The sequence below is a fragment of the Pleurodeles waltl genome, chromosome 2_2, assembly GCF_031143425.1.
Source record: "Pleurodeles waltl isolate 20211129_DDA chromosome 2_2, aPleWal1.hap1.20221129, whole genome shotgun sequence".
Classification (NCBI taxonomy): Eukaryota; Metazoa; Chordata; class Amphibia; order Caudata; family Salamandridae; genus Pleurodeles; species Pleurodeles waltl.
In genome coordinates, this window is record NC_090439.1 from 462,773,654 (window position 1) to 462,788,484 (window position 14,831).

The 14,831-nt window shown below is 44.1% G+C and overlaps 1 protein-coding gene across 3 annotated transcripts in view; it reads left to right on the forward strand.

The window, feature by feature from the left end:
- SPIRE1 (spire type actin nucleation factor 1) overlaps positions 1-14,831 on the forward strand; it is a 430,877-nt gene that overhangs the window by 135,358 nt on the left and 280,688 nt on the right. For all 3 annotated transcript variants that reach the window (XM_069219936.1, XM_069219937.1, XM_069219938.1), the window contains exon 3: positions 2,193-2,423. In XM_069219936.1, coding sequence (XP_069076037.1) covers positions 2,193-2,423 — 231 coding nt within the window. The remainder of the gene's footprint in view (positions 1-2,192; positions 2,424-14,831) is intronic.

Genomic DNA, 14,831 nt, shown 5'->3' on the forward strand with positions numbered 1-14,831 from the left:
AGGGCTAACCACCGGAAAAGGCATGACGCATGCGTGCCTTCCACTAACGAAATCAAGCATATTCTAACAGGCAAGCCCACGAGCCAATGAAAGACACTGACGTCATGTGGACGGGGCTCGGGGCCCTTATTAATCCCTAAAGCGTCTCGCTAGCGAAACGCATACGCGAGCTCGACCCTAAAAACAACCTGCGAGGCAGAGGAAGAGAAAGATGGAAACCCCTCACAAAGGGAGAAAGCAGGAACTGGCAAGAGTGGGACAGATTCAGGGAGTTTGTGGTAGTGGATTAAAGAGGCCTGATGTGTATATAAGTCTATTCAGCATTGGTACTTGGTCCGCCCACATTTACTTGCCTGGGCAGCCAGTTTCAGAGCAGAACTTTGAACAGTGACCCTCATTCCATTACTTATAAGTCACTGCTTAAAGAGTATACAGGGGATTTACATGCAGGGTAGAACATACTTGTTTTTGTAGCTAGACTGTGATACTTGTAACCATAGACGTTTTCGGTATATATACATTTGAATGGCAAAGTTGTATGGTAATTGAAATTTTGCGGCCCTGGAGGACCACATTATACAGCAAAAATTAACTGAATTATTACGAAAAAAAAGAAATATAACCTATTGTGCCATTGCAGGCAAATGTGTCCTTTCGACTTCCAAATGTACTTTGCACTCTGTAGAAAACCTTCCCTCAACACAATTCTTGTCAAATGAAAAATGCCACACATCTTTTCTTCCCATATCTCAGATGTGCTTTAAAACGTGTCTTCTGTTTTATCCCGAGTATGGAAGCTCCTCTTTCTATTAAGGTACATAACTATATTGTTTATTAGAAGTCTTAGTAGGAGGTACCCGAGGATTCAAAATATTGGACCTTAAAAAGAGGTGCAGATTGTTGAGGATTCTTCTAAACTCTGACGGCACCCTTGACATAACTAGTTCTGCAAGAGTGTGTGAGATGCTAGCATGAATTTGAATGAACGGCGAGCGAAACATTTTCTCGAGAAAGAAGGAACTAGCTTTTCCACCCTGTGTGAATGACATTTAAATGCGTACCTTTTTTCTTTTCTGCGGCAGACAAAAGCCTCCCCCCAGCCAGTCAATTAAGTGGTGTTATGAAAACACCTGTGCCAAAAGCTCTCTGCTTTAGTTCCTGAATACAGCAATCAACAGTCGAATGGTGGCCAGTTTACTTTAGCAGTGTCTGGCTGTGGGCCCTACCAGCGTACTGTTATTGGTGCCTTTTGATGAGTTTGAGCTGCAAACAATTTTTATTTATTTTTAAAAAATCCGCAAATCATGCGGCTGGTGATGGATTATGTGGCAAGTGCAAAACAAATTATGAGGAAAAAACTTCATAAACTGCATTGCATTAATTGTGGTGTCACTAAGGACAATTGCAAGATGTTTATGGCATTACTTAATTTATAACTATTCTTTGTGTGGGAAAATGTAAAATATCTTAACACAGTACTCGCCATTTCCATATGTAGTTCCTTTATATAGCAAACCTATACTTACGTAGATTGTTAGTGTCAGTGCTGGGGGGAAGTGAAAGGACATAGAATGTGTTTAGTCTGTGGTAAGTGGCACTTTTAATTTGTGCAGTCGTTGCTCAAGTGGTGGCATGCATGAAATACCCAGTCTACCATGAATTTGCACTATGTTTCCCTTTTTCATGTAAAGTTATGATGTGTTCTTTGTGTTGTCGATTCAAACGTTTTTCACCAGTCAGTTTTTTAAGAATGGGTTGTGGTTGTTTTTCCATTTAAATAGTCACAGAAATTTCTGTCCCTTCCCAAGGCAATGAGTAGCTATAAGTAGCCACATCTCTTTTTTTTACATCGACCTATGCATACACGACTGGTGTTTTTGTTTGTGGTATCCAGTGTCCTTGAATTCTTAGATGTAGGCCTACTTTTCCCAGTAGGGACAGTTCTAGCATGTAGCCTTCTGTAGTAAGCCCACAGCTTGCATCTTCGGTGCCAAAATCGGTCTAAAACCAGTTTTTGTTTTAGGAATCGTTGGTTTACATCAGTGTTCATTGGCATAACGCAGTTGTCTTGCCATCTTCCTCTATTTGGTCTGAGGTTCACTGTAAATTCATATACAAGTCGAAATATTCAGCATGCAGATTTCTTCTTTCTGGGCCTTAAGAAAATTCATATTTGTTTTTATCTCCTCCAGGTTATTGAGTCGCTTGGAATGATCATTTACAAAGCGCTCGACTATGGCTTGAAGGAGAACGAGGAGCGGAATCTCAGTCCGCCCTTGGAGCAGCTGATTGATCACATGACCAACACCGAGCAGCCTGATGGGAGCAACGATGAAGGCTACGATGCTCTGGATGAGGAAGAGGAGGAAGAGGGTGGAAAGGGGGAAGCACCCTTCAAACACTCATATAAAGATGTCATGAAGGTACAGTGGATACTTGCACCGCTTTCGGTGATATTTATAAATATTTTTCTCCCGATCAATGGAGTATCAAAGTTTTGGTAACATTCTAATGATAAGGTACTATAGGAAACCGCTTTGTGTTTACACCATCTATTTGAGATAATTGAAGATGCCTGCTTGGAGAACAGAGTATCTTATACAGCAGTGTTGTCCCTGATGCTTCCATTTTAACTATTTTCTATGCTTTTTGACATATTGTGGGTGGTAAGGCTTTTGATCTATCAGAACATGTTAGGGGGAATAAAGGAAAAGCTAGATATAAGGTGGCATGAAATAGCATGATTGTAAAGAACTTGAGATAGTTGTAATATTGGTGAGTACGTAAGTGAGATGGGCAACTTACTGATAGCCCCCCAGAATGGTGTGTGGAATAGGGAGGCATCTGTCCTGCAAACATATGTGGTTTATAGGTCTTTGTCTCATTATTGCTGTGTCCAGTGGTTGCCATGTCTAGGCAAGATACAAATTCCAAGTTTTACAGGCGATACCGTTGCCATTTTTTGGAACTGTCCAGTCAAGAAAAGGGAACTGGAATATAGAGGATTTTTTTCTCTAGTGTCACAGGTATTTGGTCATGAGAGCAAACCTAAAATATCACAAAATGTAAACAGTAAGACCAGTGTTTGGTGCACAAGCCCTTCTGCCCACACTAGTGCTGTCGGGGAATCTCCACTAGGTTTGTCCTCAGAAAGTTCTGTTTCTTATTCTGCAGTGCAATCCATGGGTGCCAAGTAAAGGCTGCACCAGAATCTTATATTAGATGTATGCATGATCCACCTGAATCGGTCCTGTTGGATCTGATCCTCAGGTGATGGCTATTTCATGAAGGCAAATTACTTCATTCACATACAGTTTTACCACCTGTACACACAGCATGGCGAGTTATCATTGCAAATTGTTCAAAGATCACTGCAGATGGTATCCAGCATAGGAGCTGAATTGAAAATGCATAGCAAGATTGTGAAAGGTGTGTGACAAACATTAGAACTCCACCTAATTTTGACATCATTATCCCTACTGGCTTTCACAATAAGTACCCATTTTAGGATTTTAGCAATTACCCTACATGATACCACTTGAAAGAGAAGTTACCCACTTTTGAAATCAGAGGTGGGGCTTTTGGCTGTTTGTGTATACGGAGCAGAAGACGTGTGAGCCTCCTTTGGGTGCCTAGGTTCTACTATTTTTACCATCATGATTACAAGGCCTACTATGCACTGTTTCCATGTAAACCCACAAAGCATTCTGCTGTCCTTCTGATTACGGTTGTGTGGTGGGAATTGCTATAAACATGCAAGAAATCCAAACGCTTGCCACCAAAATGCCTAGGCTTACACAACAGTACATGTTAGTTGTCAAGACACCAATCTTTCACCCGTCCACTACAGTGTAACAAATTGTAGAGAATGTGTGCACCACTCAAACTTGTATTCATTCATTGCTCTTTGAAACTTGGTGATATGCATTTTAGCTAAGCAGTATGATATTTTTTCTACTGTATGCATTTCTCCCAACCTGCACTCCAGCATTAACCCCTTAGCTGCTGGGCCTTTTCCCCCCCAGTGCTGAGCCCTTTTTTTGGCTATTTGGGGTAGTTCGCGCTTAGGGCTTCATAACGTTTTGTCCACATAAGCTAACCACGCCAAATTTGCGTCCTTTTTTTCCAACATCCTAGGGATTCTAATGGTACCCAGAGTTTGTGGTTTCCCCTGGAGGAGACCAAGAAAATAGCCAAAATACAGTGAAAATTTGTTTTTTTCCCAAAAAATGGGAAAAAAGGGCTGCCGAAGAAGGCTTGTTGTTTTTTCCCTGAAAATGCCATCAACAAAGGGTTTCTGGTGCTGAAATCACTATCTTCCCACCTTTCAGGAACGGGCAGACTTGAATCAGAAAACCACATTTTCCAACACAAATTTGGCATTTTACTGGGACATACCCCATTTTTACTATTTTTGGTGCTTTCAACCTCCTTCCAGTTAGTGACAGGAATGGGTGTGAAACCAATGCTGGATCCCGGACAGCTAAACATTTCTGAAAAGTAGACAAAATTCTGAATTCAGCAAGGGGTCATTTGTGTAGATCCTACAAGGTTTTCCTACAGAAAATAACAGCTGAAATAAAAAAATATTGAAATTGAGCTGAAAACAACAGCCATTTTTCTTTGTTTTACTCTGTAACTTTTTCCTGCGATGTCAGATTTCTGAAAGCAATATACCGTTTTGTCTGCTGGACTCTTGTGGTTGCGGGGATATAAAGGGCTTGTAGGTTCATCAAGAACCCTAGGTACCCAGAGCCAATAAATGAGCTGCACCCTGCAGTTGGTTTTCATTCTATACTGGGTATACAGCAATTCATTTGCTGAAATATGAAGAGTGAAAAAGAGGTATCAAGAAAACCTTTGCATTTCCAAAATGGGATCAAGATACGGTTTTGAGGAGCAGTGGTTATTTGCACATCTCTGAATTCCGAGGTGCCCATACTAGCATGTGAATTGCAGGGCATTTCTCAAATAGACGTCTTTTTTACACACTCTCTTATATTTGGAAGGAAAAAATGTAGAGAAAGATAAGGGGCAATAACACTTGTTTTGCTATTCTATGTTCCCCCAAGTCTCCCGATAAAAATGATACCTCACTTGTGTGGGTAGGCCTAGCGCCCGCGACAGGAAATGCCCCAAAACACAACGTGAACACATCCCATTTTTTGACAAAATACAGAGCTGTTTTTTGCAAAGTGCCTACCTGTAGATTTTGGCCTCTAGCTCAGCCGGCACATAGGGAAACCTACCAAACCTGTGCATTTTTGAAAACTAGAGACCTAGGGGAATCCAAGATGGGGTGACTCATGGGGCTCTCACCAGGTTCTGTTACCCAGAATCCTTTGCAAACCTCAAAAAGTGGCTAAAAAAACAGGTTTTCCTCACATTTCGGTGACAGAAAGTTCTGGAATCTGAGAGGAGCCACAAATTTCCATCCACCCAGCGTTCCCCCAAGTCTCCCGATAAAAATGATACCTCACTTGTGTGGGTAGGCCTAGCGCCCGCCACAGGAAATACCCCAAAACACAACGTGGACACATCCCATTGTTTGACAAAATACAGAGCTGTTTTTTGCAAAGTGCCTACCTGTAGATTTTGGCCTCTAGCTCAGCCGGCACATAGGGAAACCTACCAAACCTGTGCATTTTTGAAAACTAGAGACCTAGGGGAATCCAAGATGGGGTGACTTGTGGGGCTCTGACCAGGTTCTGTTACCCAGAATCCTTTGCAAACCTCAAAATTTGGCTAAAAAAACACATGTTCCTCACATTTCTATGACAGAAAGTTCTGGAATCTGAGAGGAGCCACAAATTTCCTTCCACGCAGCGTTCCCCCAAGTCTCCTGATAAAAATTATACCTCACTTGTGTGGGTAGGACTGGCGCCCGTGACAGGAAATGCCCCAAAACACAACGTGGACACATCACATTTTTTCATAGAAAACAGTGCCTACCTGTGGATTTTGGCCTCTAGCTCAGCCGGCACCTGGGGAAACCTAGCAAACCAGCACATTTTTGAAAACTAGAGACCTAGGGGAATCCAAGATGAGGTGACTTGTGGGGCTCTGACCAGGTTCTGTTACCCAGAATCCTTTGCAAACCTCAAAATTTGGCTAAAAAAACACATGTTCCTCACATTTCTATGACAGAAAGTTCTGGAATCTGAGAGGAGCCACAAATTTCCTTCCACGCAGCGTTCCCCCAAGTCTCCTGATAAAAATGATACCTCACTTGTGTGGGTAGGCCTGGCGCCCGTGACAGGAAATGCCCCAAAACACAACGTGGACACATCACATTTTTTCATAGAAAACAGTGCCTACCTGTGGATTTTGGCCTGTAGCTCAGCCGGCACCTGGGGAAACCTAGCAAACCAGCCCATTTTTGAAAACTAGAAACCCAGGGGAATCCAAGATGAGGTGACTTGTGGGGCTCTGACCAGGTTCTGTTACCCAGAATCCTTTGCAAACCTCAAAATGTGGGTAAAATAACATGTTTTCCTCACATTTCGTGACAGAAAGTTCTGGAATCTGAGAGGAGCCACAAATTTCCTTCCACCCAGCGTTCCCCCAAGTCTCCCGATAAATATGATACCTCACTTGTGTGGTTAGGCCTGGTGCCTGCGACAGGAATAGATCACACAACGGTCAATGTTAGTCCTTACGTGAGGCAGCTGTTGACCCTGGGGTGATCCATTCCTGACACAGGCAATAGGTGTAGGCACTCAAGTGGGGTAGTGTTTTTATCAGGACAAGTGAGGAGTCACTGGGTGGTAGGAATGTTGTGGATCCCAGCATATTCCTGTAGTTTGTGTGACAGAAATGCAAGAAAACTTGAGGTTTTTTTCCAACATTTCAGCTTTGCAGGGTATTCTGGGTAAGAAAACTTTGGGGAATCCACACAAGTCACACCTCTGTGGACTCCCCCGAATGTCTAGTTTCCAGAAATGTTTGGGTTTAGTGTGTTTCTCTATATGGCCGCCGAATCCAGGACCAAAAACACAGGTGCCTGCCTTACAAAACCAGTTTGTTTTGCCATAGATAATTTTGATGTCTCCACAATATGATTTGGGTGGTGGAATTTGGGGCTGAACTAAATTGGGGAGCTCCCAAGAGAGCTCTCTCTCTCTCTCTTTCTCTCTCTTTCTCTCTCTTTCTCTCTCTTTCTCTCTCCTTGCCGCCGCATTCACCTGCTCTCTGGGTTGGCCTAACCCACTATTACCCAGTTGCACGAACAGCTTGCGAAGGGACAGCAGGACTGTCCTCATCACCTCCCTCATAATGTACTGGAAGAGGAGTTATCGAATGGGACTCCTCTGACTGACAAATCACTCCCAGAGTCTGCGCCATTGTCCTATCCCTCAGATGATGTCTCAGTCTCTGATCCTATGTCAGAGCGGTCCTCTATAACCCGAGTGCAGGCAGCAGTCATCCATCAAGATGCCATCTCTGCTATTGGCTAAACTGTTGCTCTAAAACACTAGCCTACGTAGACAGTCACAAAATCGATGGTGTGTGTGAGATATGTGCAACAGTAGAGGCCACCTTACCTGCGCTTCTTCCCTCAATTAGCACGTACTTTCAAGACACTCAAAAAACACCTTGTCACATACCATTCGTCACAGTCTTTAGCACCTCCTGCGCCCAGTCCAACAATCATTATTGGTGCTCCCACTCCCTCCTCCTCGGATTCCCTCATTACCACCCAGCAAAAGTGCCCTTCATCTCTCCATAGCCGCCCTCCACCCACACATACATTTCATTGGTATTATAGCGCAGGTAATGGCTGACTTTACTAATGTACTCAGCTATTTACATAAAATACAGATTTGCTCTTTGCAGTAGGCATATAAACCTTCTGTGCTTCTTTATGGCACTAAAACTGCCACTAGACAAGTCGGACCCTTTTCCCCCCAGGGAAACCACACACATATTGACAAAAGTGATATATATATGACAGTCAACCACCTGAAACTCAACTCAAGCAAAACCGAAATAATCCTCTTTGGCCCCCACAAAAACACCTGGGACCCCTCATGGTGGCCCACCACGCTAGGCCCTGCACCCACCCCCGCCAACCACCCACGCAACCTCAGCATCATCCTAGACTCCTCCCTCTCGATGACCCAACAAATCAACGGTCTCATCTCCTCATGCTTCAACACACTCCGTATACTGAAAAACATTCAAATGGATCCCCACAGAGACCAGAAAAACTGTCACTCACGCACTCATTAGCAGCAGGCTTGATTACGGAAACGCCCTCTACGCCGGCACCACTCTAAAACTCAAGCGCAAACTACGCGCATCCAGAACTCAGCAGCACGACTCATCCTCGACCTCCCCCGACACGAACACATCTCTCCACACCTCAAATCCCTCCACTGGCTCCCCACTGACAAAAGGATCACCTCCAAGATCCTCATCCTCGCACACAAATCACTCCACAACACAGGCCCTGCCTACCTCAACAAGAGTCACCTTCCACACCCCCACACGAAACGTCCGCTCAGCTGACCTCTCTCTCGCCTCTGTCCCCCGCGTCAAACACACCACCACCAGGGGCAGATCCTTCTCCTACCTTGCACCCAAAACCTGGCACGCCCTCACAACCCACCTTCACAAGACCCAAAACCTACTTCTTTTCAGGAAGGGCCTCAAAACCTGGCTTTTCGAACAGTGAACCTCCCAGCCCCTTTCCCTCCCCCCGTCCCCCCCTCCAGTGCCTTGAGACCCTCACGGGTGAGTAGCGTGCTTTATAAATCTTTGATTGATATATATAGATCTACCTCTATATATATATATCTATCTATCTATCTATCTATCTATCTATCTATCTATCTATCTATCTATCTATCTATCTATCTACATAGATATATCTATAGATATATATCAATGTACATAGATATATCTATCTACATATATATATATATATATATATATATATATAGATCTATATATACATCTATTTTTTTTAGTTGTTGTATGGTTTCCTTGGGGGCCAAAATGTCCCCCAGGGAAACCCTACAACATCTTTAAAAAAAAATATTCCCCCCACAGGGGGTCACCCTGCCTACGGGCGACCCCCTGTCATTTTTTTTTCTTTTTGGCAAAAAAAAAATCCCCTTGGGGGGGGGGGGGCGCAATTGCCCCTCCCCCCCCCCCAGGGGGCACCTACCTTTTTTTTTTAAATAATAAATATGCCCGGGGGGGGGGGGCGGCCCGTTTTCCGAGGGGGCGCACCCCCAAAGTGAAATCCCTGGCGTCTAGTGGTGTTTCCTGGCCCCCAATCGCAGCTGTGCTGCGATCGGGGGCCAGGAAACAGTTTCAGAAGGCCTCGTAAGAAAGGGGAGAGTCTCCCCTTTCTTACGAGGCCTTTAGAAAGTGTTTCCTGGCCCCCCGATCGCAGCTGTATACACCAGGCAGTTACATACTGTCAAGGTGCCTCTGTCAAACTTCCTGTCATATCCAATCCTCCCGATTGTGTAACTCTCAGTAGCAGAAACAGCAATACCGGTCATTATCAATCAAAAACCATGTGCTTAGATATATGCATTAACCTTTCTCCCCTATATACTTCCATTCTTATTATGGAATAATCCTTAAAATTAGAAAAGACTCTACATACAATCCGTTTTCTGTTCGGGGTGATGCAACACATTAAAAACTGGGTTTCCAAGACATATAACTGTAGGAGAAATTTAGCATTTTTATTTAAAACACATCAGCAAGTCAACTCATTGGTGCATCAACAACACAGTAAATGTACTACGGGCAGTTTTCTGAAAATCCATGGGTCCTAGAGCAGTGGCTATGGCAAAGACTTTGAGCTATCTTGTAAGCAGAGTCTGATATCAGTCCTGATGTGACCAACAGACTGATCTTCAAGCCACATTTTGCATTAACTTAGGTTTGAAAGTGTTGCATATACTATCCAAGGGTGTATGTGATATTTGTAGCCTCTTGGTGGAAGGTACTCTACATCTTTTGAAATTATTCATTGTCTGAAAGCCTGTAAACTCGCGTCACTGTTGTAACCTGTTGACAATCTCTCAACGCTGGATGCATTACAGAGTCTGCATTGACTGCTTAGAGCGTAAACCCATGAGCAGTCTGTTTGCACTTACGTATATCTGTCTGCGGTTAAGTAAACTGGCTTTTGTATTACACTAGTTCCAGGCTTATGATTTCACCCTAGAAACCCGAACAGTCATTAATATAGAGGTACATGTCCCTGTTTATGTGGTAGACATATGCAGTGACAGTCACTGCATTAATCCAACACACCATATGGAATACTGCAGTAATCCAACATACCATATACATACGTGTAATGCTGAAACTAAATATCAAGGTGGCTCACAGTGCCTGGTAAGCTGGTGAAATCGGTCAGAAATGTCTTCTCGCTTTTTCAGTATGTAAAGATTGTCGTTTGCTAGTAATAGGCGTTGCTACTTTTTTCAGATGAACATATATTTCTTCGTTTTCTGAAGTACCAATGTTTTTTTTTTTTTTTTTTTGGTCGCAAAAACCGTTCACATACCTCAGAAAAATCAGTCAGTCTGTGCCAACAAAATCATTGCGGGAACTTTCACTTATACTGATTTGTTGTTTTTGAACTTTACACTAGGGCCTGTCACTGAGGTAGCTGCACATACTCTTGAGACACTACTGCGATTATTTTCCGAGGTGTAGAGACGGAAATGTCCCTGGCATGGTTAAGGAGCGTGTATTCCTGACTTGGGTGCTCGGCTGCATGAGAAACTGGTATCCTGACCATTATTTTGACCTCCGCATCATGCTAATCTAGAGTGTGCGTAAAGGCCTACGTCTTTCCATGGTAATGTGAAGTTCCAAAATTGTTCTGCGACTTGGAAGGGTCACAAAGTTTGCCCTCATAAGGTGATTTGGACTGCTGTACCAGCCTGGGTCTGTCACCTTAAAGCAATGGAGAGAACATACAATATTTTTTTTTAATCAGTAGTCAGATTAGGCTTTTTCTGTGTCAAGGAGAGATAAACCTACAGGCTCCTCATGTTAAATTTTTCTGGTATGTGAAACCCAGAATCTTGCACTTACATCTTCCATATATATTGAGTCGTATATGTACAATGTGTGTTAGCACAGGAATGGTGGTAGGGGTGTGTTGTGTGAGTCAATGTTTGGGTGTCCCAGGTTTAGCATGGCACGAGATGGACAGTGAGGACAGCTTCCCCAGACAGTGGAAGTGTATTGCCTGCTTCCCTGTGGTTGGAGGGTGAAGACCCAGCCACTTAAATGATGGAGGATGAACAGGGCTTACCTTGAGAAATGTAATAGGAGCCCTGTTAGCAAAAGTCTGCTGATTCGTTCTTCCTCAGGACAGCCATTTGGCCGATGGTAGGGGTTAGGATGGACAACCATTTCTGTGGTTAAAGTTGAGGACATTTCTAGACAGGGCCTTCCCTTTTGTCTGTATCTGATGTGTTCTTGAGGAAGGCTGATGACAGCCAGGGTCAGAGATCTCACACTTGATTGTGCCCATGTTTTGGATACCTCTGCTTGGAGCCAGCCCTATTGCTACATGCTGTGAGAGCCATCACTTTGCACAATGAGCGTGACCGAGGAGCAGCTGGAAAAATTACATTTCAAAGTGAACTGACCCAAACCAGTTCTGAAAACGTATACATAGCCAGTCTAGAAAATGTGTACAAAAGTGGGTTCTAAACCACACCATTTTGTTCCAGTACCTCTTTCCTACTGATTGAGAAAGAGAGTGCTCCACAGACTCCTTGAAGAGTTGTTGCTCAACCAGGTCTGGTTTCTGTCGGAAAGCCAGTCTCCCGAGGTAAGAGGACATCACCTGAAGTCTGCTGTTGGAGCCAAGGGTCTGCTTGAAGTGCCTGGAGGCTTCCCTGCCTGCTGAGAAGGGGAATGAGCATTCCAAGCCCTACAGGAAGAGAGACTGTCTAGAAGGAGAAGCCCTTCATTTTCCTGGCATGTGTAGCACCCAGAGAAATCTGACTGTCCTACAGATTGGAGCCAGGAGTGATCCATGCTGTGAATTGGCCCTCCCTGGCCTCTGTTCATGGTTTCAGTGAAACCCACATTGACTCTTAAAATTCAAGTTACGCTGTGTTACCTGGCAGTCTTCTGTGGGTTCTAAAAACCTATCCTTCTAACATTGGAGAGATTGAATTTACGTCTCTGCGCAGTGGGAAGCTTTGATTGGCCCAGAGTTCGATACTGCTAAATGCCCACCACAGAGGACTACATGGCTTCTAGGCCATAACTGACAAATCTGAATCCTTGTTTGTATGGAAGACCATTGCTGCCAAAGTCTAGGATTGCAGCACAAAGCTGCCTCTTCATTGCATCTGTCAAACACTGTCCTGAGGAAAGGCTGCCTCTGTAGCCCCCACAGGAGAGGAGTCACCACTCTGTGGTTGGAGTGCAAACTGCATCTGCTGCACTACCACAGCTGCAACAGCAACTAGGATGTACATGCATGGCTTAGCCCTCTCCAGAAACAAGAAGTTAGAGCAGAAGTCTTCAACTTTTTCTGTAATAAGAGTTACTTATGGCCAATGAAAATCATACCAAGCTACTAATATTATTGGCGTTGTAATAGTGACCACATCTGACAAAATTACATTAGTGGCAACCCCAAGCAAGATTGCAAGCAGTGATCCCCTCATTGCAGAAGGTAGGGTTAACAACAGTAATGTGAAATTGGTCTTATCAATTTGGAATGCCTTTACATGGATAATACATGACAGTCATTGCTGTTCAATACTAGGATACATATATTAACTCAAACAAGCAAAAGCATCTAATTTAGGAGGATGGACTGCACACAGGAGAGCTACTGAAAGGTAGTTGTTGAGCTACCAGAAGCTCACAAGCTAGTTGTTGAGAAGCCTGGACTAGAGCAGATGAGTCTGCCAAGTTCGCTTGAGACATTTGCTGCAGGGGTAAAATACAGTGAACTGGGTTGCATAGTTTGCCTGTGAGAGTATTTAATACTATCTGTGCGTCATCGATGTCTAAACTAGTAGAGTTTTGGTAATTATATTAATGGGATCCCAACTCTAGCATGGAAAGAGGGCATCTGGAGAAGGAGATGTGGTGGCTCAAAAGTAATTTCCTTTTATTATGTCCCCATCAAATTAGTTCTGTTGCAATATTAAAATACTTTTTTCATAAAAGAGAAGCACTTGGCAGGACAAAATGTTATTGAGTCTGTTAGATGACAGTTTTTTGAGATCTTGTCCTCCCTACTGTACCTTTCCGAGAAGCCTTTGCTCACCCTTGCTACCCTGAGTGAAGTGAATATAAAGGCCTAGTTTAGAGGCTTTAGTAAGACAGACCACAATATTCCAATTGCAAACTGCCTCAACCACTCCGTTGGAGCGCAGTAGCCCCTATCTGCCCTGTGTCCCCGAAAGGTATCTGATAAGGGATGATTCCAGTTGGGCCCATTTGACCAAGGCCTGTGGCTACACTTCAGCCCCATTTATTTGGACACTTCCATTTTCACAGCAAGTTTACAAAACAGTTGTTTAAAGAATTGTGGAGAGGGATGGCATTGTCCAACTCATGGTGTACACCATTATGCATGAGGCTAGACTTTAAGTAAATGCTAATGATCTAGAACTGCCAAATTGAACCACCCTAGAATAGGATGGCTCTTCATTAACAATCATTATAAGTAGTATAAGGGGATACCTTCCATCAAACTTTTTGACAGGTGCCACACCCCGTGATGATGTAGGCAATGACGTGGGTGCCCTGCCCAGAGTTTGTCAATCAATCACCGTGCCTGTCATGTGTCTGTGGCTGTGTGATTGATAGCCGTAAGAGCCTGCGCCTGGTGTCTGTGTGTGCCTGGACATGTTTAGGCTGTCAAAGGTTTGTGAAAAATTAGAAGCCTAACAGTTTGAGTAGTGTGTGCATGCCCGTTTTAGACTGCATATAAGGCTCCCATAAGCAAGCAGTGTTAAGCATCGGAGTATCCTGATCATAAGAGCCCTTGATTGCCAATATGAACTAACCTCAACACTTCCTGGAGACTCTGTGGCCCATCTTAAATCTTGACAGTCGTCGAGTTCCATCGTTGCATTACCAAAGTCTGAGCTCAGATGCTGCACGATGCCAGACTCGGGGGCCTGGGTCACCAAAAACCCCATGTCTTCATAAACCGGTGAGTTATGTGGCTGCATATCCTCTTCAAGATCTTTCATGTCTATGGGGTTGATTCTACCCTCTGCACCGCTAAATGAGGCTTCGCTCCTGCCGCCATCACCCTTAATAGGTGAAATGAACATCGGCACATCCTTGAGGGGAAGCTTTTCAAACCGATGGTCGGGGTCCCCGTGAAACCCCTTAATGCCGAAACCTGCATCTTTAGGGGTGCCCGGCAGCATGTCCTCGTCCAGTGCCAAGGGCGGGCAGTTGGTATATCTAACGAAACTGGTCATGCCGCCTTCAAAGGCTGCCCTTCTGATGATGGGATTGTATCTCTTAATAATGGCGATCAAGGGCTCTTATTGATCAGGATACTCCGATGCAGTGCTTAATTTGTCCTTGTTGTTTCCGGTGCAGAGCTTATTCTTAAGCCTCAAGCATTTGCTGTGAGCAAAAGACACATATGGGACAGACGGAGGAAGGGAAAAACGAAAAAGCGTCGCAAAGGGAGAAAGTAGAAAGCTGATAGAGTGAGCTGAAGCGACAGGGAGTGGCATTATATGGGTTGAAGAGGCCCGAGATGGCTTCGGGATTGGTGCCTCCTCAGTATTCCGTGTTCTCACATTTAATTGCAGGCGCTGCGTGTTTAAGAGGAGGTCTTTGGGCACTGG